General features: G+C 59.5%; 1 protein-coding gene across 2 annotated transcripts in view; it reads right to left on the bottom strand.

The window, feature by feature from the left end:
- FBLN1 (fibulin 1) overlaps positions 1–25,929 on the bottom strand; it is an 85,679-nt gene extending 59,750 nt beyond the window's left edge. The window contains exons 1-4 of one of the 2 annotated variants that reach the window (XM_045465487.1): positions 25,715–25,929; positions 12,271–12,376; positions 6,516–6,651; positions 4,296–4,467 (exon numbers count right to left, since the gene is read on the bottom strand). In XM_045465487.1, the coding sequence (XP_045321443.1) occupies positions 4,296–4,467; positions 6,516–6,651; positions 12,271–12,376; positions 25,715–25,790 (490 nt within the window). In that variant the 5' untranslated portion in view covers positions 25,791–25,929. The remainder of the gene's footprint in view (positions 1–4,295; positions 4,468–6,515; positions 6,652–12,270; positions 12,377–25,714) is intronic. The other variant, XM_045465488.1, reaches the window with a different exon arrangement.
- Positions 25,930–26,191: the final 262 nt, after the last annotated feature.

Genomic DNA, 26,191 nt, shown 5'->3' with positions numbered 1-26,191 from the left:
TTTCATTAGCTCAGCGTTTCAACCGAGTGCTGTGGGTGCTGAGGCCATCCGAAGTACTTGCCCTATTTCAGCAAATGCAGCCACGGCCCCCAAACGGTGCACCTGGGAAAGGCTTCTTGTTAGGGCGTGAATTGTGTCTCCCCCGCCTCACCTCGCCCAGAAGATACTATAGCTCTAACCTCCAGTACCTGTGAACGTGACCTTACTTTAGAGGAGAGTCTTTGCAGAGGATCCAGTTAAGGTGGATTAGGGTGGTCTGTGTCCTTATAAAAAGAGGAACCCGGACACAGAGTCAGACACGCACCGAGGAAAAAGGATGGGAAGACACAGGCAGGAGAGAGCCATCCGTGCACTGGCCAAGGAGCACCGGGGCGGCCGGGAGAGAGGCCCCGCCCAGGAGCAGATTCTGCCCCGAAGCCTCAGAAGGAAGGAGCCCTCCGCCAACACCCTGCTCCGGGGCGTCTAGACTCCAGACTGTGAGACGCTACGTTTCTATTGCTGACGCTCCCCACCAGCCCGTCTGCGGTGCTTTGTTAGGGCAGCCCCAGGAAATGAACGTCCTCCTACAGCTTGCCTGCAAAACTCAGTTTACCGCCGGTCATCCATAGCCACTCACTGGGTTCAGTCCGCAGACGGGTCTGAGCATCTGTGCTGGGGGTTGAGCACTCGGCTTAGACAAGGCCCCTGCACTCAACAGAAAATTCAACACGGCCACGGGAGACGGCGGGGTACCCTAATTTAATCGAATGGGGTGGTTTTCCACCGGTAGTTGTGGGGTAAGAGAAGAAATGGGTTAGTCCTTTCAGCTTGCGTACAGCCAAGGGCGGGAGGATCCCTAAAAATCCTCGAAAACCAAGGCCTCCGAAGTCGAGGACCCTTCCTCAAGACCGGGTGACAGGGAACCCAACTCAATCACAAGTCGACAGCATTATGTTACAGCGCTGGGCAGGGCGGGGCGGGGGGGGGGGGGTGGGTAGCAAAAATCAAAGCGCATCCGTGTAAGAGATGACGTTTTTGGGGTGATAGTGGGGTGTGGGGTCTGGAGCCGACGACCAAGAAGGAATTCTTGAAGATGTCTTTGGTGCAAAAGGCGATTTTATTAAAGCCCGGGGACAGGACCCGTGGGCAGAAAGAGCTGTCCGGGGACCATGAGGAGAGGCTGGTTATATACTGTGGGGTCGGGGGAGGTAAAGTCCGGAGGAAGTTTCCAGTGACGTTTTCACGTGCTAAAGACTCCCAGGGCACCGGAGGCCTAGCTGTTGTCAAGCCAGGATGGTTTTTCCCTCCAACAAAGCATCAGGGCTGAGACAGCAGGGAATCCCGCAGAAACGTGTTACTCTGCTGCCCCAGTATCTGCCAAGGGGCTGCAGCCTAGAAGGAAATTGAGGTCTATCTGCCTTTGTTTCCCACATCAAGAGACACCGAAAGAGACCGCAGAGAAAACCAGGAAAGGAAATGGACCTAATGGAAACCGTATTTCTCTCTATGTCAATTTCCTCTTTCTTCTGCTTTCTGTATCTTCTAAACCGCCCCCAGTGAGTGCGTAATCCACGCACGGCAGAAAAATAAACATCATTACGACCAAACGGTTTAGTAATTCCGCTATGAAATCCAATACGGCATAACTTACCTACACTAACTGCACAAAGGCGGTCTTTTCTCGGCGCTGTTAAAATACAGTAAGGGTCCCTAAGCAAACTTTTTGCTCGGCGAGGAACTGCGGAAAAGACCTTGCAAGTGCAAATCCTCTCTTCTAGGTTAGGGGGCTGGGAACCTTTGCAATCTGGGGACTCTCTGCTCACGGGGGGCATTCAGTCCAGGCCAAGGCACAGGCCGGGACGTCTGCTGGGAGGACCCGTGAAGAGCTATTTCTTCACCGTCAAGGTCTGCGTGGTGTTCTGTGGGAACAAGCCCGGCCCTAACGGACCACCATTTCTGCCCCCAAACGAATCCAGAACCTGGGCGTCGCCAGCCTCAATCTCCCAGTCTGTAGAACGGGGATAATCAATATATGTCCTACAAGTGTTCCACCCAAACCCTCCGTGGTAAAGGGACAGGGCTCTTTCCTTTGTTTTGAGCCAATCCTTTGATAACACGGAATATAAACGAGTTGCCAGGAAGAACTCAAGAATACAGACACAGAAGCCCCCGTTTAGAAATTAAACGGACATAAGTGACGCTATCGAATGCTTTAAAGTTTCTAAAAGCTTCCTCTCAACTTCTGTACTTATTTTTGTTAGAGGCCAACAGTGGTCTGTGGGCCCTCTGTGTGGCCCCACGACGGGACACAGTAGGCCCGCGATCAGCGTTAGTGGACGGGAGGAAGGTACGTCTGTGTCCGCGAGGAGGAAGGGCAGGGAGTCCTCACAGAGACTCTGGGGAAAGTCTGGGGCAAGGACGGAAGCAGATAAAAGACAGGAGAGAAAACATCTGGAGCAGAAAAGCCCAGAGAGCGTGATGGAAACAAGACGTAAATCGACAAAAATCCTTCCCAGAGACACGGGAGAAATGCTCCGCCAGCACGAATAGCTTGGGTTTGTTTAAAGTGAAAATGTCATCTCTGGTTCCAAGAGTCAAGGAGGGAGCCAGAATGGGGTTCCAACCCTCCTTTACGAGAATCTGAAATCAGCCCCAGGGCATCCACGAGCAATCACAAAGAGAGACTGGGCCATCTGACGCAGAAGCATGAAGCCACCAAGGTCACACGGCCACGGGATGGGCAGCCGAAGGGACCACAGGTACAGGTGTGCGAGCTCCTCTCACCGAAGGCCTTCCCGCCCCTCACCTGCCGCAGTGGGGAGGGGGTAGGGCATCCGAGTCAGGAGGAGAGGAGCCCAAAGTCAGACAGCAAGCCCGGGGCCCAGCGGACTCCTGAAAGTTTCCAGGCTTATTTCCATTATGGCCCAGGAAGCCCTGCATCAGTGGAAGAGATTATTAGACAAACAAGAAGTTTCCTGAACCGTGTAACTGAGCCATGCCCCAAGGCTTGGATTCATCCGGCCTGGGACAAACGGAGGGTGGCGAATGAACAGCCGGGAGCTCCCTGGAAACTGCTTTGGGGGGAGGGGGGGTCACTCGCCTCTTTGCTGAAAAAGTATCTATTAGCCGAAAGAACCCAGGCAGGCAGCCGTGAGTGGTGCCCCCGCCCGTCTCTTGTCTGCACATCACTGGCACCAGATGGAGAGAGAAAGGGCACTGGCCGGGGCGCGGGAGGCCGGCGTTCTCCCTCCCCTGTGTGTTGGCCTTGTGGCCTTGAGCATCAGGCCCTCGTCTGTGAACTGAGAGCAAGCCACCCGCCATGCTGCCTGGGCTGTTAGAAACGCAGGGAAGAACCGTGGCGATAAACGTTTGTGGAGCCAGGTGCCACACCAGACACCTCGTCCTCCCAGACACCGCAATTGTCCCCATTGCACCGATGAGCGAACTGAGGTCTGGATAAATCAGTTTACCTAAAATACACGTTAGGACAGGGACGTGAACCCAGACTTGTCAGATCCCAGATCCCACGCCTTCGGTCCCAACTCCAGGGCCGTGGCCTCTCAGAGGAGGTGACAAACGCCAACAGTGCTCTGACAGTCAGTCTGTGCTGAGTTCAGGCGACAGCAAACGTGCGTGCTTACCTCTGCCTGTGATTGTTAATTTTCTGTGTTAACTCGGTTGGGCCACGGTACCCAGAGATTTGGTCCAACACGGGTCTCTATTTGCTGTGACGGTATCATTTAGAGATTACCATTTACATCAACGGACTTTGAGTAAAACAGATCGCCCTCTGTAATGTGGGTGGGCCTCGTCTAATCAGGTGAAGACTGACCTCCTCCAAGCGAGAAGGAATTCTGCTAGCAGACAGCATTTGGACTGAAGCTGCAATATAAACTCTCCCTTGGGTCTCTGGCCTGCTGGCCCACCCTGCGGATTTCAGACCCGAGTGAGCCAATTCCTCAAAATACATTTCTTGGGGCGCCTGGGTGGCTCAGTCGGTTAAGCGTCCGACTTCAGCTCAGGTCACGATCTCGCGGTCTGTGAGTTCGAGCCCCGCGTCGGGCTCTGAACTGATGGCTCAGAGCCTGGAACCTGCTTTGGGTTCTGTGTCTCCCTCTCTCTCTGCCCCTCCCCTGTTCATGCTCTGTCTCTCTCTGTCTCAAAAATAAATAAACGTTAAAAAAAAAAAAAAATCTTAAAAAAAAAAAATACATTTCTTTCTCTGCGTACGTATGCACGCATATTCTGTTGGCTTTATTTCTTCGGATGACCCTCACTGGTGCGCCGCCCGAAAGGGAAAAGACGGAGGAAATTACCTGCTTCTTGGAGGTCCCCAAGGTCCCCGGGGGCAAAGTCTGCAGTCTCCTGGCCCTTGACACAGCATGCCCGGAAGACCAGCCCACACTGGTAGCCGACCATGAGGGTGTACTCGCAGCTCTGGCCCTGGGCCTGGGCCGCCCTCCCCAGCAGGCAGCAATGGCAGCACCTCTGCAAACACAGAGACTCCAGGTGGAGAAGCCACACAACAGAGCAGGGCCCCCGGCCTCGCTGATCCCCGTGTCCCCAGGCGGCGAGGACGCTGGCTGACGTAGCCGTCTCCTCTAAACGCTGGCACTGTGTACAGCTCAGCAAGCCAAGCCCGGAGCACATTGCCGACCCAACCTCACAGGTCCTGACTCTGAAAGCAGCCTTAAAGGGGTTGCGCCCAGCACGTGTCCCCCAACACCAGATGTCCCCCCTCCTGCCCGGCTCCTACATCTCCGGGAGGAATTAGCTAGGACAGGGATCCGCTAAGGGTCACACAAGGGCGCCCTGAGGCTCCACTCCTTGTGTGCGGTCGAAGGTTTCTCTGTGATGCCCAGGAAAATGCATCTGCACGCGTCTCTTCCCTCCAGAGCCCGGCAGGAAGCACGCTGTGCATTCGAGAAGCACGGGCACCTGAAGACAAGTCGCCAAGTGAGGGACAGAGTCACTGTCTGTCACCCGGACCCCGGTGTTCCTGAAAGTCACACCTGAATCCAGGGGATTCGTTCGGCCCTTGATGTACGAACAGCCCCGTTCCAATCCTTATTATCCTAAGAAAGGCACAGAACTTTCCAACAGGTCCACAGCAGGAGCCAGGAGGTGGGGCTTGGCTCGAGTTTCTGCGGAGGTTGATGGGGCGTTCTACAACCCCCCCGCCCCCCCGCCAGAAAGAGGGAGGCTTCGGCTACCCCCTCCACCTTCCAGGGCATGACGAATCCTCCCCGGAAACACAAATCACTCGTCTGCCAAAGTGGCCTGTTCCCACTCCCGTTAGGATGTTCCGTGGCTTTTCCACACACACCACCCCCCTTCTCTCTAGTCTGGGGACAAGGGCAGAGCTGTCTGCTGGGCAGACGGTGTCTGCAGAGCCCCTGCCCTGCCTGGGGAGGCGGTCACTGGACGCCCGAGCTCCTGGCTCCCGGGACCCCTCGACCAGACCGCCCCACCCTCACCCCTCCCAGCTCCCTCGCGCCAGAAGCTTCCGCCATGAAGGCCCACGAAGGCTGAGGGTGGGCGGAGGGGCTCTGGAGCTCCCAACTACTCCACGCCCCAATCTGTGTGAAGACAGAACCCTCAGAAAGGAGCCCCCACCCTCCCCCCCAGAATCCAGATTTCGTTCCGAATCACACTCCTCGAAGTTACTTCCTGGCCTTCCTGACTGGGAATGGGAACCCTTTCCTCCTGGAGCTGTCCCCCGACCAGGACCCAGGACCCCGCTGACCGGGGCCAAAGCTCCCCGTGGTTGTTTTTCTCTCTCGGTGCGCGGTGAGGGAGGGACAGCCTCGTTCATTTACAGTTTTCAGGCCCGACCAGAAAGCTCTCAGGAACTCCCCCACCCCCGTGCAAAGAGGCAGAACTTTCACAGGGACAGAGGCCCTCAGGGACTGGGCCCGACCTGGGTGAAGTCACCTGCTCAGAACTCAGCCCCCCCTAGAGCCCAGTGGACCCCATGCCCCATTCCACCTCCACAGACTCCTCCCCTGCCAGGCCACTTTGGGGTGTGGGCCACTCTGAACTCACTTTCCTCTTCTAGGGCAGTTAGGGATGTCACGTGTTTTCAGAGACCCCGGGGGTCCCGTTCTGAGCTCCAGGCTCTGCTTCCCTGGTGGGCAGGAAAGCTTGAGGGGGCGTCCTGGGCAGGGTGGGGGGCCTGCCGTGAGCTGCAAAGAGGGCTCTGAAGACCCTGAGCCCAGGCAGCCTCTGCTCTGATCTCTGCACTCCTGCCAGAGGCCCCGGGATGGGAGGTCCTCAGGGCAAGCCTGGGTCCCTTCATCCCGGGTCTCCTCAGTGTTGTCCAGGGTTCATGATTACACTGAAGGGGGTGGGGGACGGGGGAGGGCCCTGAGAGGCCCCTCCCCCCTCCTAGGGCCCTCCCCCCTCCTGGGCTCCTCCCTCCTCCCACCCTGCCGCTCGCGAGGGCGGGAGGCCTGGGCAGATGCCGCAGGCAGGAGAGCACCCAGGCCTCCGGCTGGGGGACAGCGGCTGCTGGCCGGCGGGGGACGGGTCCTCACCTTCACGAACGTAGCCTCGAGGCTGGCGTTGTCGCTGTGGTGCATGGCGCAGCTGTCCTGCTCGTTGGCCAGGTTGATGCCCGTGGCACAGTGGAGCTCCTCCAGCTGGCTGTGACAGCACTGTTCCCGGACCATCCTGCGGGCAGAGGCCAGGGCTCGGTGGGGGAGGGGCCCGCCGGGGGGTCCACAGGGCCTGGGAGCAGCAGCCCCTCGGGGACGGGAGCTCCAACCCAGCCCCACCCACCCGCACACACACACACACACACATGCACACACACTAGCCAGCAGACAGACGGTGCCCAGTAAGTGCAGAATGAGAGAGACTGGATGCAGGGTGGGGTCTGGGGGCGGAGGCAGGAGACCCCCATGTGCCGCTGGAGTCTCAGTTCATCTCCCGGCTCTGAGCCTCGCCCTGCAAAAAGCTCCCACCTAGTGACAACACCCAAACACGGGCACCCTTATCCTTCACCAGACCCCAGCACTCATCCCCGTTTTCCAGGCTCAGAGGAGACAGCTCCAGACAGGTGCAGTAGCTGGCCTCAGGCCACAGACGGAGGACGATGGCAACAGCGACACCACGCTGCGGCGTCCCCGTCTCCCAGCCCCGCGGGGGGCCCCAGGAAAAAGACGGAAGATGCCACGCATAAAAGGCTTGGGTGGGCAGAAGGACCCTTACCTGCCACAATGGGCTCAGGGCAGCGGGGCCTGGCCCGGAGGCGGGTAAGTGAGCAGGAGGTGTGTGTGAGTTACAGGTACGGCTCCCACCAGACCCGAAATAACCCCGGCTTCCGCCAACGGCAGCCAGGACAGGAGGAGCCATCTACCCTGCGCGTGTCCAGAGAGAATGGGCCCAGCCCGGCCTCCTCCTGCGGCCGGCCAGCCGGGCTTCCTCTGCCCATGAGCGGCAGCCCCCCGCCCGCCCTTCCCCCCACCTCCACCTGTGGGCCTGGGGCTCCGCACCTGGCTTCCCATGTGCTTCCAGAACCATCTGGGGCTCCAGGATGGGTTTGTCTAGGCTGGGGATACTACACGTTTCATTCGGGCTTTGGGTGAGTTTACAAATACTGGGCATGTCACTAAATTGTCAGGAACAGCAACCAGACAGGCACCCGTCCATCCATTCACTCGAAGATACTGGCTGGACAGAAAACAGCCCGAGAGCCTCAGGATGAGGACTGGAGGCTCGGGGACTGTGGGTGGGGGTGTCAAAGCTGCTGTACAAAGCAGGAGGGTAGTTCCTCGAAAAATTAAAAACAGGACTATCCCGTGATCCAGCAGGATACACCCCTCCCAAAATTGAAAGCAGGCACTCAGAGAGATGTTTGCACAGTCACGTCCACGACAGCATCATTCACAACAGCCCAAAGAAGGAAGCAGCCCGAGCGTCCACCGAGGGACGGGTGAACGAAACGTGGCCCATCCGCACAGCGACACGGGATTCCGCCCCAACGGGGAAGGAGATCCTGTCCCCTGCTACGACACGGACGGGCCTCGGGGACAGGATCCTCGGGGAAATGAGCCAGGCACAAGAGGACAAATACTGTTTGTTCCCACTTCTATGAAGAACCTGGAGCCGTCAAAAATCAGACAGAAAATACACCAGGCGCGGGGACGGAGTTTCGATCTGGAAAGACGAGAACCTTCGGGGATGGAAGCCAGGCGCCTAAAATTCGTTAAGATGGTCAAAGGGGGCACCCAGGCGGCGCGCTCCGTTAAGCGTCCGACTCTTGATTTCAGGTCAGGTCACGATCTCGCAGCTCGTGAGTTCGAGCCCCGTGTCGGGCTCTGTGCTGACGGTGTGGAGCCTGCTTGGGATTCTCTCTCTCCCTCTCTCTGCCCCTCCCTCACTCGTGCTCTCTATCTCTCCCTCAAAATAAATAAAATAAAACTTAAAAAAAAAAAGACGGGGGGCGCCTGGGTGGCTCAGTCGGTTAGGCGGCCGACTTCGGCTCAGGTCATGATCTCACGATCCGTGAGTTCGAGCCCCGCGTCGGGCTCTGTGCTGACAGCTCGGAGCCTGGAGCCTGTTTCGGATTCTGTGTCTCCCTCTCTCTGACCCTCCCCCGTTCATGCTCTGTCTCTCTCTGTCTCAAAAATAAACGTTAAAAAAAAAAATTTAAAAAAAAAAAGACGGTAAAAGTTATGCTATGTGTATTTCACTGCAAGTAAAAGAAATCTGGCTGCGTCCCTACTGTGTGCCAGGACCATGCCGAGGCTTCAGGGACGCGGGGAGGGGTGGCCTGGCGGACTAGAACAGCCTTCCACACCGAAAAGGCTCCCGCGGCCACGGTTACAAAGCTCTGCCCTGGTGGGGCCCGGAGCTGGGCGTCTGGAGACCCGTGTCCGGATCCCCCCGATCCCCGCCCTGCACTCTCCCTGCCCTAGACTTGGACCAGCAACCTGACATCCCGCCCGGCTTGCTCGCTTCCCTCCGTCAAGCCCCGGCTCAAACATCCCGTTACAACATCCCACCTCGTCCTGAGCTCAGAGCAGCAGTGAGGGGCAATGAGGAGGCGCTGCATGAATGAAAACTGAGGATTTTACTTAAAACCGGAAAGGTCAAATGCCACTCCCGAAGAAGAAAAATGATACGAGGCCTAAGTTACCAAGTGGCCGGTGATCTTTGGTTCCTGCATCCTTTAACTATTACTAACAAGAAGAACCTCTTAAACCAGATTTGATTTATGACCTGCTCTCTCCCCCTCCCCTGCCTTCGCCGTCAGTGATAATATTGAGTTTGTGAGAAAATCCCTGCTATCAGGCCTCGATGGGCTGCTGGTCAGGCCCGGCACTCAGAGCCCACGCCCGTCCCGGCACCAAACACCTGACTCTGGGCTCACAATTATCTGTCGTCTGCTGTCCTCACCCCCCGGAACAGAAAGCATGGACGGCTGGGGAGGGGTCGCGTTCTCCTGAGTATCCCTCACAGTGGCATTCAATGCCTGCTTCTTTTTTTAAAAAAATGTTTTTCATGTTTATTTAGTTTTGAGAGAGAAACAGAGAGTGAGTAGGGGAGAGGCAGACGGGGTGGGGGGGGGGGGAGGGGGACAGAGGATCGAAAGCACAGAGTTATCAGCACAGAGCCCGACGCGGGGCTCAAACTCAGGACCGTGAGATCATGACCTGAGCAGAAGTTGGACGCTTTAATCGACTGAGCCACCCAGGCGCCCCTCAGTGCCTGCTTCTTGAATAAAAACCCAATTGTGTTCTTAGATGAGCGACATCTCTCTTTGAGCCACCAGCCCAGGCTCGGCCTCTGATCTCCGCAGACTACGTGGGGTTTGAACCCCAAAGGTAACTGAGCAAAGCGGAAAATGTTCAGGAGAGGCTTGGAGGGACGGCGGACAGTGACATGGTTAGAGCCGGTCAGCTCGACAGCTAAGTACTCTCCAAGAGGCTCTGGACACACACACAGCCCAGCCCGTGAGTTCACTGGGACAAGCCAATTAGCCTCCTGGAGCTTCCGTGAAACCAGCCGTGACCGGTAAGCAGTGGCCGGGGAGGACATCGTAATCTGCGAACGCTCGCCACCCGGCTGGCATTTCCGTAAGCCCCTGTGATATGAAGTGAGTGCCACCAGCAGGCAGTCGGGGGTCAAGGGAGCCCGGACGCGTAGCCACGTTCCCCACAGAGAGAAGAAATTCCCGCTCGGCCATTCAGGTGACATTCTCTGCATTTTAGGATTATCTCTACGTGCACGTTCGAAATTTACCCTTGACCAAGATGTCACAGAACAAACGCGCGCTGCATAGCGAAGAAGGTATTTTCCATGTAGTCTGGGGATTAAAGATAACTCCAGAACTTATTAAAGACTTTGGTGGCTAGAAGTCACTCATAAACGGAGCAGCGACTGAGATCCAAATTCACAAGTAGGGGCCCCCAGCTTCTGAGTTTCTCTGACCTCAGTCTCTCCATCTGTACACCGAGAGGTTCGGCTGATGCCCTACTTTAACGTCTGTGATTTAAGTATTGATAACAGAGGCTCCCTGTTACGAGTGGAACTGTGTCCCCCCAAATTCCACAATGACGTCCTCACCCCCAGTATCTCAAACGTGACATTGTATTTGGAGACAGGGCCTTTACGGAGGTGAGAAAGGTAAAGCTAGGTGATCCGGGTGGCCCTGATCCGCTGTGATTTATGTCCTGCTAAGAAGGGGAGGTCAGGACACCGACACACACAGAGGGACGACCGTGTGAGGATGCAGAGGAGGACGGCCGTCTGCAAGCCCACGAGAGAGGCCCCGGGAGGAGACCGCCCTGCCCACGCTGTGATCCCGGCCTTCCGGCCTCCGGAGCTGTGAGACCATAAATGTGGGTTGTTCAAGCCCCACAGCGTGTGGTGTTTGCCACGGCAGCCCAGGCAGACTGCAACACTCACACTGCCTGGCTTTGTGGGGCTGGCGTCTTCCCTCCTCCTCCTGTCATCGTCCCGGCCCCAAAAGCATGGTGTCACAACCCTCCTTTTGCACTTGGGGAAACCGAGGCTCTGCGCTGGCTCAGGTTACACAGCCAGAAATCCAGCCCCATCCACCCAGCTTCCCAGGGCCAGGCTGCTCCTCGCTGGCTCGGTCCCCAAACACAGCCGGTGCTGACGGCCCGGCTCTGCCTCGGCCCCTCCGAGCCACACTCGGGAGCCAAACTCCCAGCTCTCACCCATCAGACGCCCCGCAAATCCTGAGTGCGTGGCCTCCCCCCTCCCCGTCAATTCAAACAACCGACTGTCCTGTTTTCTCTCCCTCTGTTCGGTCCACAGCGCTCTGGACCTTTCAAGCATTTTCCCAAATCGAGATTTACGTCGCCCGGCGACGCTGGCCGATCGCGTTATGCCCGCTGCCAGCTGAGATGCAGAAGTCCAGAACGAGGGAAGGAAACTTCACTGCACCCTCCTTGGCCGCTCTCCACCCAGCCCCCCACGGCTCCGAGGGCCGCACGGAGGAAACGCACGGCTGTCACAAGGAGGGAACGCTCTCGGGGCCTCGCCTCCCTGACATCTGCTCCCCGGGCGAGCCGATCTGGGTTCGAATCCCAGCACTGTCACCCACCGGCTGTGCGCAGGGGGCAGAGCTCAGGTTCCTGGGCTGTAGGCCGGGATTAACAGCGGGGTTACGTGAGGAAAACGTTCATCACACACAGCAGGGAGCAGCTCTGTACAGGCTGGCCCCTATTCTTACTGTTACCTTTCCGGTGACGATCGACATTCCAGACCTTCGTGGTTTACTCGACGCTTAACGCCTGCCAAACCTTCGAGGGAGCTCGGGTTAATTTAGGGAAAAAAAGCACAGTTCATCCAGGTTTTGGCTACTGCGTAGGGGAACAACCGTCTGCGGGAACGCTCCGCTCTGGACCGGCTCACGCGCGCTGTCGGGGTCTGAAGGCAGGCCACGCTGTGACTCGCCAGTCACATGATCTCATCCGACCGCCCCTCCCCCCCCAAACAGACACCTTTTTGTTAGGAGGAGACTGACTTGGCCACAGTGCCCGGCGGTGGCAGAGAGAACAGCCACCCCAGCGAAGCTCTCTTTGCTCTGCGGCCCCGCGAAGGGGAGAGACGCCCGGGCCGCCCCAGGAAGGGGGAGCCCCGTCCCGTGCAGGGACGTGGGAGCACAGAGGAAGGAGGCGGGGGTCATCCACCACACCCCCCACAGCCTGGGCGGATCTGGGCCTGCCCGCCAGACTCTGCCAGGGGTCCCGGCACACCCGGCTTCCTGCTGGAGGAACACCGTTCCGGTAAAACGGCCATCACTGGCAAACGTACCTGCATTCCTTGGATTCCGAGGCATAAGGCAGTGAGCAGTCCCTGTGCTGTGTGGCCATTTGATGTCCGTCTGCACAGCAAGCCTCCATGAGGGTGTCTGCGGCCACTGTGCGGGAAGAGAGCAGGGCGCCTGGTGAGGGGGCCGGCTCACCACTCACCCACGCGAGGTCCCCTTGGACAGGCGCCCCCTACCCCACTTCCTCAGGCACCCACGGCAGGTGAGGCCGGACCGGACGGGCCCGCACACATCCTCGGACGCTCCACAACGTGAACTTTGAACCCACTGGGTCCTGGGCTGGAATCCACACCGGCTCCTTCCTGGGAATGCCTAATGCCTCAACCAGTACCTTAACTGGTACCTTAACCGGTACCTTCCGCATCCTGTTCTGATGGGGCTGCGGCTCAGCACCCGGGATCCACACCCACTTGGGCTGAATCCCTGCTCCGGCCACACAACAGAAACTCGGATGGGGACCCTGCCCAGACGGGTCGGGAGGGCGACCAAGGCAGGGACGTGAGCACGCGCCGTGCAGCCCGGCAGTGAGGGTGTCCAGGCACCGGAAACCGGACTCTTAGAGGGTCAGAAATGGGGGCGGCCTGGAGGCTCCCGGCAGCGCTGATGAGACAACCCAGGGAGCCTCCCCTGCTGAGCGGAGGGCAGACTCCAGACCGTGACATACACAGACCCGGAGGGCAGAACGGAAACGGGGGCCCCCCACGCCACGAGCCCACCCGGGTGAGAAGAAAAGAGCCAACATTTCTAGGCCAGCTTCTGGGAGCCACGTCCGGGCGCTCTCGGTTAATTTCTGCAGCAACTTGTTGGCGGGGTGGCAGTCCTCGTGATACAGCGGCTGACCGCTCCTGCCCTTGATCTGCACGAGACGGGCGTCTCCGCTCACCCGAAGGACAGGAGGAGGGCTCCCCAAGGACAGAAGGTTCAGCAGCCGGCCCACGCGTGCCCTCACAGCTGGACGATGGCCCTCTGCTCCCCAGCCTGGCTCTCGGCCTCACCCCAGACGGCTGCCCCAACGAGCCTCGTGCCTCGGGGGAAGGAGAGGGTCCCCACCCCCAAGGCAGGAGCAGCTGGGTACCGAGATGACCTCAGCCTAGAGGACTCGCGTGGCCGGGAGCATTAGCACCAAAAGCCTCTGCAGCCTGAGTGCAGGATCACGCTGTGCACGACGTTGCGAAACTGGCTTTACGAAACCCCACGTTTTCTCACTGATGGCTTTCCAGCACCCAACGGGGTAAATCCCACCGGGCCTGGCAGCGTTTCGAGGCACCAGCAGCCATGGGTGTCCCGTTGGAGTTCATTATTCTTCCAAGGCCGGGCCCTCGGGGCGGCCCCAGAAGGGAGGCTCACTCTTGGGCTTAGCACGAGGCCGAGAGTTCCTAAAACACCAGCTTTGACAACCGGCCGTCAACCAGCACAAACACCTGTGCAGTCAGACCGGGCGGGCCACACGCTGCCCTTGAAGGCCCTCCAGGCTGGCGGAGAAACTGCCGTCGAGCACCAAGAGTAGCCCTTCCAGAAAGATCCCGGGAGAGTTAGTGCATGGGCGGCCCTTTCCCGTGGCCAGGAGGACGAGGGGTGTCGCCTGGAACCGAGTCAGGGCTACCCCTCCGCCGGGGCTTCCGGGGACCCCTGGGCTGCTCTCCGCAGTGAGGGAGGTGCCCCGTCCCGGCCCCACCCCCACGGGGCCGCGGGGCGGGGGGAGTCCAAGGTGGTTTGGGTGAGAGTGACAATCCACCCAGCCTGGCCTGGGTGCCCCCCTGCTCACAGCCCACCCCCTGTCCGGGGAGCACACCTCACTGTTCCAACATTTCCGACGGCCTTGCCCTCCCAGCCGCAGAGGTCTTACAAGCTGGGCCATCCCTTTTCCTCACGTTCCTCGGCACAAAGCTGGCAAGCAGCAGCTACAGGGCCGAGCGGAAAAAGCATGCGCTCTGGGGTCACAGCTCCAATCCCGACTCCAGCCCTTTCTTGCTCTGTGACCCCAGGCAGGTGGCTTCCCCTCTCTGAGCCAAAGCTCCAACGGTGAAAACGGGGCTCGAAATAACCTTTGCAGAGATGCTGAGCGAGTGCGCTTATAAAGGTCTGAGCACACAGTGAGCTCTCAGAAAACAGCGCTTGATTATGTGTTAAAGAAACAAAGGGGGTATGCTTGCCATGGCCCATGAGAAATGGGGAACCATGGCCCTGTGTGGGTGTGTGGAAGCCCCCAGGGATGAGCAGTGGCCCCAAGGCCTCCCTCGGACTCTGAGAAAGGCAAGCCCAGTTAAAGCTTAGACTCCCACAGCCAGCTCAGCAGGACGAGAACTTTGTGCCCGGGGCTGTGGAAACATTTGGAAATGATTCTCCCTGGGGAACCTGAGCACTTTGAACCTCATTCTCAGCAGGACAATAAAATGTTAAGTCCTCCACTCCGTTCAGAAATCTGGAATGTCCCTGGAATGCTTGAAGCAGCCACAAGGCTGGGACTTGTGCAAAGCAGAGCCTTCTGGGGGCTGGGTCCCGGGTTTGGGGGGCGGGGGGGGGGGGGAATGAGCAGGCAGCCAGGTAGGAGCCCCACGGCCATCTGGGGCCAGCTCATCCCCCTTGGGCGTGAGGCACCCCATCAGCCTCGCACACGGCCCTATCAGATTAGCCGTGGAGAGCCCGCCAGGGTCCACAGCCAGCCGGACAGTGATGAGGCAGAGGCACGGGGAACAGACCAGGGCAGGGCATCACGGCCCCCATCGTAATAATCAGCCTGACACCAAGTAAGCCTCTTTGCATTCAGCATCTCTCTCCCCCTCGACCCCTCAAGCCCTCTTTCTTTGCCATCATCGCAGGCCACACGGCATCACGCTGTAGAGCAGAAAAGGCAACTTTCCCAGCCCGTTCCCCCTCTCTTCATTTCCGGTATTTTATACTCAGGAACGAAGAGCTCTGGGTTGAACATCTTTGTTCATAAACGTTTATTCCTCAAGTCCTGAGCATTGGCGTAGGCCAGAACAGCCAAAGGAGAGGAGCTGGATCCGGGGGAAGGCATTCTTGGGCAATCCTAGAGGGTTGCCGTCCCAAGAAACACCCAGCCCGACCAACCATGTGGCTGGAGCACGGTGACCAGCGACATGGTTGCAGCCAGCACCTGTGGCCGATGGGTGGCCTGCTAGAGCTGAGCCAACTGGCCAAAGTTCATGGGCTTCTGGTGAAGGCTGAGGTAGTGAGCTGGGGATGAGCTGAGAGCTGCAGCTTAAAGTAGGAGGGACCTGAGGGAGAATGCCGGCATGTATTTATCATGCTCCTCTGGGGTGGGGCAGTGCAGAGGGAAGGAAGGGTTCAGCATCAGGCAGAGCTGGGTCTGAGCCCCGGGCCTCACTCTGCAGCTCACCATCCCTGGGCAAATCCTTGAAGCCATCTGCACCCAGGTCTGCGTCCCAAACTGTGAAATGGGGCACGGACCACTGAATCACAGGGTTCTTGTGGGCGCCTGGTGCACGGAAGGCAGCCAGGGAATTCCCTACTTCTGTTCCTCAACCATCCCCATTCACCACTGTCTTTAAACCGTTTGCCGTGGGTACTCTGCCACCGAACTGTCACATCAGCGGCTACAGGTATGGAACCCAGATTCCAAACATAATTACACACGGAAGGAGCCAAATGGAGTTAGGTCACCTAACAGTGACGTGGACATAAATGCTAAGGTGTCCTCGTCCCCACCTGGAACACACCTCACTCTCCCAACACCAGTGGGTGGCCAGCTCCGCACTTTGAATGAGTGTCACTCAAAATCCCTGATGTTTCCCTGCCAACCTCTCATTTCACTGCTCCTTGGTCTGGGCTCTGACCCCTCTAGGCTCTGGCCCTTCTCTGTTTCGCCCTGTCACCTGCTCGCCTCCAGACATCACCCAGTTCTGTTGGGATGTCCCTCAACACCGTGCCTCCTCCCCCATCACTGCCATTACCACTGGTGCCGCACACTCACTGGGCACCTACTATGTGCCAGGTACAACACGGGCACTTCCTTGATTCCCCCAAGAACCAAGGGAGGCCAGTTCATTAGGGTCCCCGTTTTGCAGATCAGAAAATTCCAGCTCAGAGAGGTCAAGTGACCAGCTCAAGGTCACACAGCCAGAGGGACAAAGTCAGGCACCAGGTTTGGTTTTGACAGCCCCCAAAGCTAGGCTCGTCTGCCTCCTGGTGAATTAAAAACTCCTCTGGGGCAAGGATCGCATTCTTCTCCTCTCAGTGACCCTGAAGCACCCGCCCATGCCCGGCACAAACAGCGAGCGAGGCTCAGGAAGCTGAGCAGGACGCAATGGCCACAGGCATCTTCACCGGGGGCCTGATGGGCAAGACGACCTTGAAGTATAGGGTTTGCTGCAAACATGCCTCTTCAGGGGGAGGGAATGATCCCAAAGGACAACGCTTGATTGGAGCCGACTTCCGCAAAGTGCCAGGCTGCTGAGAATTTAAGCAAGAGCCTGGGACCTGCTGGGGCATCGGTCTGAGACTCCAGAACTGCCACTCTCTTGGCCTTGAGACGGTTACCCCCAACCCGTCGGAGGAAAGCAGAGCTGCGGGGAAAGGAGGTGGAGCGAGGGGGACACCCTGAAGAATGTTCCGGCATCACGGCTCAAGATGTCAACAAAGATACCGTCTGCAGTAGGTCTGTCTCTAAAAGACAGGTGTATCCTGTCCAAGAAAAGGTCTGTTGTGAACTCACGTTCTGAAACAAATAAAGCCTCCCGGCTCCTCCCAAGCATCTCCTTTCGATGGGGCAGGGCCAGGCTCTCCAAAGCCCAAAAGCCAATACCACTCCCACCCCCGGACACACGTCTTCCAAGAAACGTCCCAGCTGGAAAGGGACGCACGGTCTCCATCTCATCTCCACCCACCAAACGGGGCGGTAACTGTGTAGGGCTGGGAAGAACAATGTGCTAATTCGGGCAAAATGCTTACGTCGGTGCCCGTCCACAGAAAGAACCCTCCCAATCGGGCAGCCACAGAAGGTACTGCACCGCTAGGGAGAGGGCATCCTTCTTGACGGGAATCACACGCTCCCCCAGACTGACACGTCGCCAGAGGACCGCCACCCCGCCCCCTGCCCTCGGGAAAGAGACACCCCCGCCGGAAGTCCCTGGTGAGCAGGTGGACAGACAGACTGGTTCAAGGGCAGCGGATGCCATCTGTCCGCTGAGACAGCCGCTAAAACCAAACCCCTTCCAGGCGAATTACGGCTTCAGGAAGCCTGCAGTGTGGGCTGTGACACGTGGTGGTTCTGAACCCGTGGTCCAGAGGAGCACGCGTTCTTGTCGACGGGTAAAGGGACAGACACACGTTCTCTCCAACATGGCAGATGCCGGCCGGCAGTCAGAGGGGTTCCGGGGTGCTCCTTGGATGGAAGCTTCCAGAATGTCAGCCTGCCACCTGTCATCCTCGCAGGGGCTCCGGCCGATGCCTGACTGGCCTGTGAGCTGTCCTAAGCCCCGCACACATTCAAAAGAGCCCCTCTATGGCCCACTCAGTCGGCGGACCGTACGACGCTCGACGTGGGCTGGGAGCCCGAGCCCCACGCTGGGGGTAGAGAGGACTTAAAAATAAAATCGTGTTTAAAAAGCCCCTCTCATGACCCTTCCACATGCAGGCTTCTGGCTTGGGGCAAGGGATTCCTGAGGTGAAAAGACAGGACCCCGTCCTCAAGGGGGTGGCCCAGGGAGGCACCAGGCAATTGTCACTGGGGTCTGGTGTACAGACCCTTGCAGGTCTGGGATACGGACAGAACCATCCCCCTTCAAGGGCACCCGGCCTCCCAGGAGGAGGCAGGGCGTGCCCGGGTCTGCTTTCACGGCTCCACACAAGAGGGGCCGGTGCCTCAACCTCCCCCCCCACCCCCCGCCCCAACCCTCCACCAGCACCTGCCACGAAGCATCTCCCAGATTTCTCCCTCCAGGCAGGAGCCTCCTCCCCGCCAAGGCCAGCGGACGCGTGGGCTAGCCTCACCTCCCGACATCTCTGCAGCATCCCACCCTGCGGGGACCCCTCTCTCCCACTTCTGCTCTGGACTCTCCGGCCACCTGTCATGTGTCGTCTGCACCTGGCCTTTGGAAGCTGGAAGCCGGGTGGTGCCGGGCGCACTCCCTTCCGACAGCCAGTTCATCCACACCCACGCCAGTCCAGAGGCCCTTTCCTCCAGAAGTCTTCCCTCACTGACCCCCTCCACACACACACACACACACGCACACACACACACACGCAGCAGTTCCACGGCCTCTTTGCGCCCTGAGCTTCCCGGCACTTAGCACAAATAATTAACTGCACTGTGTACTTAGTGTCATGAGGGCTGGGTCCCTGCACCTTGCCCCACGCGGCCTCAGAGCACTCAATACATTCCGGTGAAAGAATGATCTCATGTGATCCTAGCCACTCTAGGAAGCAGGGGGTCAGGGAGAGATTAAGCAAGTGGCCCGAGGCCACAGAGCAAACACGGAGGTGGCCTTGGAGCCTGGCTCGGACTCTAAAGCTGACACACACATACCACCCCCCCCCCAAAAAACACGCTGAAGGAAACTGGCTTCCTCCCAAAGCCGGACTTAGCAAAATCCAGACTTCTCAGCCAGAAAGATACATGAGGGGGTTCCGTGTCCCGCTTACGAACGCAAGTTGAGGGCCGTGCTCCCAGGTTTCAATCCTGGTGGGGCCGCTGTGTGCCCGCAGGCGCACTGCTTGACCTCTCTGAGCCTTGGTGGCCTCACCCGCACTCACGGAGAATGGGGGATAAAAACAGGAGTGGTTGCAGAGAGAAGTCTGATGTCAAAATAGGAGGCGTACGTAGGCAGCAAAGCTCCTGGTACATTTTACTCCAGCAGGTGACACGATCCAAAAGGAAAAACAGGTTCAAGAAAAATACCGGCTCGGGGCGTCTGGGTGGCTCAGTCGGTTAAGCGTCCGACCCTTGATTTCAGCTCAGGTCATGATCTCATGGTTTGTGGGGATCGAGCCCCGAGCTGGGAGCTTGCTTGGATTCTCTCTCTCCCTCTCTGCCTCTCCCCTGCTCACGCTCTCTCTCCTCTCTCTCTATATATAAATAAACAAATAAATAAATAGAAAGAAAATACTGGCTCACCCTGTTAGCATAAAAATGCTCCCATCTCAAAACCAGTCCTGGCAAGATCCCAGCCACCACCCAGGTTTCTGGAAGCCCCCAAGCAGGTACACTTCCCCCTCAACGTGCCGGGCAGAGCTCAGTCCCGTGACCCTTCGCACCCCCGCCCCAGCCATCCCCCTGGGTGGTCTCCTGTCGCCTCATCCTATGGGCTGAGACCCCCACATGTCTGCCTGTAGCCTGATCTCGCCCCCAAACCCAGGCTCCCCCAGATGTCAGACGGGACGCTTATAGTGTCCACACAGAACCGGCACTCTTCCCCACCCCGTCCAGCCCCCCATCCGTCCAGCTGCTCGCGCCACAATAACGGGGTCAGCCTGAATCATCCCTTGTCCCTCACCCTCTACCTCCCATCGCATGGCAAGTCCTGTCCACTCCAGCTCTGCCTCTATCCACTTCCCAGCGGCCCCCCGACTGCCACTCTGCCCAGGGTACCTCTAGCCCTGGGCCCTGCACAAGCCTCCACACTGGCTCATGCCGCCTCTCCCCAGATGCCATGCAGCAGTCCAGAGTGACTTCTGGAAACCTCAGCCAAATAACCTCACTCCTCTGCTTAAAGTCCTCCGGCGGCTTCCCAGTGAACTTTGGATAAAACCCAGTCTGCGCCCCGATTTTTAAAGCCCTCCCGTCTCAGCTGCCCTCTGCCTCTTCCCCAGAGGCACACACTCCCTTCTTGTCCCTCCAATATACCTGGTCCCACCTGGGGCCTGGGACCAGCTGTTCCTTTTACCCAAAGCTCTCCCCAGATCTTTCCACAGACGGCTCCTTGTCACTCACGCCTCAGCTAGGTATCCCCTCCCCTCTCCGCCCACTTGAGACCCACCCGGGGCTGCTGTCACTGTCATGACACGTCATGGTCACTATGGCACTGATTCCTACCGACATATCCTCGTCAGGGCACCTATTCCTGTGTTTGCTGTTAGCAGGTGCAGTGGCCCCTGAAAACATACATCCACGTCCTGACCCTGGAATGCGACCTTATTTGGAATCAGGGTCTTTGCAGGTGCAATTAAGGATCTCAAGGTGAGATCCTCCTGGATCACCCAGGTGAGCTCTAAATCCCAAGACAAGTGTCCTTGGAAGAGAAACACAGAAGGAAAAGGCAGCGTGAAGACAGAGGCAGCCACGAGCCCAGAAGCACCAAGAGCCCCCGGGAGCTGGGAGACACAAGGATGGACCCTTTCCCAGAGCCTCTGAGGGGACTGAAGTTCTACAGACCCCTCGATACCTGACTTCTGGCCGCCAGGACGGTGCGAGGACACATCTCTGTGGTCTGAAGCTGCTCAGTTTGCAGCAGTTTGGTCCCGGGCCGCAGAAGACTCATAGGGCACGCAGCTCCGCGTCCCCAGGGCCTCGTGCTTGCTGAGTACGTGACAAACTGACAAATGATGGGCTCATGACAAATAGCTCCTCAGGGCTCCGGCCAGGCCCATAAGGGATGCTTGGGAAACGTCTGCTCAATAGAACTGAGAAGCAGCCTGTGAATGACCCTTTCCACCTACTTCCTCTCTCTGGGCCTCAGTTTCCCCCACCTATACGAAGAGCGGGCCAGCTGATCTGTGGTTTCCGTGTCCTGACAGACAAACCACTCCTTCCCAAATTCTCAAGTGCCCATCATAAAACCTGGGCCCCATCGGACCCCAGGTGTAGGGATCCTGGAGGGCCCGGACCCCCATCCGTGTGGCGTTGGGGCAGCTAAGAACACACATCACAGACCCTCCACTTGGAGAAAGAAAGGCTCTGGGGCCCCCGCCCTCAGGAGCAGTAGGGGAGGGGGGCTTGGTGGTTGGGTCCCCCAGGAAGCCAGCAACAGGGTGGGCAGGAATCCAGTGTCCCCGCTCCCAGCGTTGGCCACGTCAGCACGGCCCTCTGGCAGGATCACTTGGCAAGGCTGGGGGCAGATTAAGCAGGAACATGACCTAAACAATTTCCAGGGCCGTCTTCTCCAGATGCCGGGCCCGCCCTGTTGTGTCTGGAACCCAGGTCCAGCCAAGGACATTTTCCTTTATAAAGGTGCCAGGAAAGGGGCGACTTCATACCCTGTGGACAGTTCTAGACCTCACCCAGGGTCCTGTGGTCAGAGGCATCTGCCCCTGCGTGCACCGTCTCCCCCCCACCCCCACAGCACTGCCTACGGCAGGTTCCTTGAGGGGTCCCTGAACCCCACCCCCAGATGGCAGCAGGGAGGGCCTGACTTGGGCCACACCCAAGGGAGAGGCAGGGCCAAGGCCAGGCCCTGGGCCGGGTACCCGAGCAAACAGCCCTCCGGCACCACGGCCGTGGCCTCCCCAGTACACGACAGGCCTGTCCACGGATCTGAAACAAGACAGATGCCATCACCTTGGGGATCACTTCCTGCCAAGCCAGCCACGAGCCCCTCGAGGGCCCTGTGGTCCCCCGTGCGTGCCAAACGCACGTTCCTCCTTGGGACACACGTGCAGCAATTGTTAATGGGACTCGAGCGCTGTCCCACCTGCTCTTCCCCTCGTTAAATTTAAGGCGAGACAGCCGAGCGGTCAGGAGCAGGTTGTGCTGTGACCTGGCCTTCTATTTACTGCTGTGCTTCCCAGGCAAGTTACTTAACTGCTCTGGGCCTGGGTATATATGTCTGTAAAATGAAAACGATAATAGTACCCTCTTCATAGGGTTGTTGAGAGGATTAAATTAGCGGCTAAATGTAAACTATGCCACTTACAGTAATTTCCCAGAGCAGAGCGTGTACTCATTCCAGATTTACGGAAACAGAAGTACAGAGGGCATGGGATTGGTCACTTTCAGAATCGGGACCGGTCTCCCAACCTCCTTCGAGGGCTGGCTCCCACCACGTAGGACCTCGTGATAACACGCAGGCACCTGGCTCCCTCCTGACCCCGAGTCAGGTGAGGACCAGCCTGAGGGCCAAGGGGGCAGGCCCAGCGGGCACCGACCCAGCCCCTGGTCCTGCCTTCCCAAGGCTCCCAGCCACACCCTCTCATCTCCAAGCTCCCTCCAGGCTGAAGCGTCTCCGATCCCAGGGAAGCTGACATAATGGCTGTCCCCATTTGGTTATGTGGTCACATCTGGGATCATTACAAGGAGACTGGAACCATGCAGCGCCTGCAAAGGCATTTATTAGTCCAACTGTTATAATCGGATGTTTTGCAAAGTAGGGTCTTTTATTACAGATAAAATACACCGGCGGGGGGATTGTGCGCGCCATTAGAACTGGCTCCGTAAAGCTTCGCCTGCACGGCTGCCCCACCCGACGCACCCATGGCTCAGGGCCCTGCCATCAAAGGAACTAACTGGAGGGAAGAGGGGACGCGTCCACGTCCTCTCTCGCCTCCCGGGCTTCTGCCCATGCTGCTCCCTCTGCCTGAACACCACCCTCCCCGACCTTTCCAGAAACCCAGCCAGCTCCTCCCACACCCCACCTTGCATGCTGTGTCCTCGGGTTGTGGGGGGGGGTGGTCCTCCCTGACTCTCTGCCTGTCGGGGTTGGCTTGAAATGGACTGTTGGCTCTTCAGGCTCTCCTGGGGGGTGGGGACCCCATGGGCAGAAAGGCCAGGCCTCTCTTCTTCCTCACTGTGTCCCCAAGATTCAGAACAGTGTCTGGCACCGAGTCGACACCTAGTGCCCCGATGACTGATTGCCCGGGGAGCTCAGCTGACGCCACTCTGCCTGACCTTCCCCGACACGGCTCGGGCCCTCGACAGCTGCCGGTTCAGAGGCCCTTCTGGGAAAATGAGTAGGACTTTCAGAGCATTCTTGGGGACAAGGACACCGGCTTACCCTGGGGAGGGGGCAACACAAATGATAGGTCATAGTAATCCAGCTACCTTGGCAGGCCTCGCCGCCCCCCCGTCTGTCCCTCAGTCCTCATGACAACCTAAGAAGTGGGTTTCTGTTCTGTTTTACAAATGAGAAAACCACCAACCTTCGCATGGACTTTTCCAGCAGGATACAGGCAACCTTGTTTCCCGTCCCACCAAAGCTCGTGGTGCCCTTCCCCCCGCCCCCCACAGTCCAGCACGGGTGGCAGACAGAGCCCTGAGTTGGGGGGGCCTCAGGCAGTACCAGAAGAAGGTGTCGCCCGGAGCCCTAGGGGCACCCCCAAGTCTCATCTTCATGCATTCCACGCTCTGGCAGCCCCCCTCCCCAGTCTGTCTCCCCCCACCCCCTGCCAGCCTGGGAAAGTTCCAGCAGCGGTGCGGGCCACGTGTTTCCAAGCCAAGCCCTCTCCCGTCTTTGTTCTCCCTCCCAGCGACTTGCTCTGTAATCAGTCGGAAACACTGCCCCGCCGGAGCCAGCCAGCCGGAGGCCAAGAAAGTCTTGGAGAAAACACAGTTGTCTTTCCCCAATGCCCTCCTCCTCTCCACTCCCTCCCTCCTGCCCCGCTCTCAGGAAAGCCCAACAGGGCAGACAGACACAGGACAGAGTGTGGCTCAGCTCCGTCCCTTGGCAGGGGAGATCAGCGCCCTTCTGCACCACAGTGGCCGGGACGAGTTTCAGCAGCTCGGCTAAAGGGCTCCCCACTCCATGGCCTTTTCCATGATCACTTTTCAGTTAGGTTTCCCCGTGGACCCCGCAGGCCTGCAGCGTGGGGCCGTGTCACTTCGGGGAACCTTCGGGCTTCCAAGCTTGCAGCCGCAGAAAGAAACCGGGGAAGAAAACCCAAACTGTATGGAAGTCGCTGCAACTCAAAAGAGGGGCCGCCCCCAAAGACACGGAAGGCCACGCCGGAAGGCCACGCCACCGTGCGCGATGAGCGGGTTTGCTTTATCACGTGCCCCTGAAGTCCGGGCCTTCTCTGTAAAGACGACGTGCGCCCCTCCAGCCGGACCGAGTCTCCGTGTTTTTTCGGAGTCAGATGGCAGGGCAGCTTCCTCACACACGAGGCAGAACAGAACAGTGGAGAAGGACCGGGCACTCAGCCTCGGAAGAGTTCGCCCGGGCCTGTCGCAGTTGCCTTGTCTGCACAATACACGGGGGCCCTGGGGTCCTTTCTGTTTGAACAGGAGCCTTGTGTGGCCTCCGATCAGGGCCCCCCTCTGGGCTTGCTCTCATCTTCCGATGAATGCCCTTCTTCCTCTGCCCACCTGGCCAGCTCCCGCCCAGGCACCATCCCCTCCAAGCCTCTGAGCCCCCGGGGCGGGGAGGGGCGGGGGGGGGGGGGGCAGCTCTTGCTGCCAACCCTGAGCCCTGCGCCTCCCGTGCCCTCTCCCCCACCCCACACGTGCTGGATACCCCCCCAGCACACACCCAGGACACAGCCGGAGCTCCGGGATCTGCTGCAGCCAGAGAGTGAGCCCGGGACCCTCTGCAGAGCTCTGCCCTCCGCCCCCAACCTCCCAGGGGCGACCTTTTGATCAGGTCGGAGGGTGGTGACGGGAGAGGTGAAACCAAGCTAAGCCAGAGATAAAGGATCTAGGATTCCAAGGGTGGTCCAGGCCCCAGGAAGAACAAAGCCTCTGGGCAGGCAGGCCTGTCTAATGACTGATGAGTCACGGGTCAGCGGAGAGGTCAGAGGCCGCGGCTCTGCTCACCGGCAGCTGCACTTAATCCGCAGGGCCTGGTGGTCGCCTCCCAGGAGCTAGGCCTTGAGGGTGAGGGGAGAAACAGGAGCCATCCCAGGGCTGTCCATCCTGGGCCGAGGGGCCTGGCCAGAGGTCTACCGGGGGAGACTCAGCCCCCTGGCCGCCACAGGGTGGGTGGGTTTGGAAGTGGCCTGATCCCAGCCCCGGCTCCCTCGGGGCCCTCTGTGTCCCAGGAGGGCAGAGGTTTCCCCACGCACGGCTCCCTTCCTTTCTGGTCTCCCACGTCCACCCCTAACCCACGACTGGCTTGGTCTCCTGGGCAAAGTACTATCCAGTCTCAGTCTTCTCGCCAACAGGCTGGGTACGACAGCCCCTACCAAGAGGTGGAGGTGGGGGCAGCGAGAACCGATTCGCCAGGGCCTTCTGGAGGCAGAGCGCGGCCCGAGGGGCGCCGCGAGCGTCGGCTGGGGCTTCCTGCCCGCCTCCCAACCTTGGCCGCCGTGGGAAGACGGGTGGGCGCGAGCGTGGGCAGCGCGGGAACGCGGGCGGGGGTGGGGGTGGGGAGGAGGACCTACGGTCTTTGAAACAAGTGCCCCGGGTCACCGAGACGATTCGGCCGGGGGCCAGGAGTGGGGTGCGGGGAGGGCACTGTCAGGAGCGCCGCGGGGGCGCAGCGCCGAGACGCCGACGGCTACTGCAGCTCCGGGACTTCCCGGAGGTGCGGGGCCGGGAGGGGAGCCCCTAGAGCGGGGGCCGTGGACTCGGGGCGCCCCTACCTCGGGCGGCCAGCAGCGAGAGGCCGCCGAGCAGCAGCAGCGGCAGCGGGACCCTCCTCGGCGCGGCGCGCTCCATGGGGCCGGCGGGCGGCGGGCGGCGGGCGGACAAAGGCGCGGGGCGCGGGGCGCGGCTCCTGGGCTCCACGCTCCGGCCGAGCCTCCGCAGCCAACGCTGGGCCCCGGCGGCGCGGTTCAATTATCCCGCCCCGGAGGAGGGCGCGGCGGAGGCGGGGCCGCAGGGCGCACGGGGCCCTCCCTCCCGGGCCGCCCCCCGCCCGGGGCGCGCGCACTCGGGCCCCGAGGGGCGGGAGCGGGCCCCCCCCCCCCACCAAACGTCTCCCCGGCGGGGGGCCGAGGGGGGGGGCGCCTCCGGGCGGGACGCACCCCCTCCGCAGCCGCCCTCCCCCTCCCCCCCGTGCGCCGGAGAAACCCGATCCCTTCCCCACCCGCCGACCCGAGGGGCGGGCCGGGTAGCAA

Source organism: Leopardus geoffroyi, chromosome B4 (genome assembly GCF_018350155.1).
Source record: "Leopardus geoffroyi isolate Oge1 chromosome B4, O.geoffroyi_Oge1_pat1.0, whole genome shotgun sequence".
NCBI lineage: Eukaryota > Metazoa > Chordata > Mammalia > Carnivora > Felidae > Leopardus > Leopardus geoffroyi.
The sequence above is the reverse complement of the archived record's forward strand: the minus strand, read 5'-3'. Positions and strand labels throughout refer to the sequence as shown.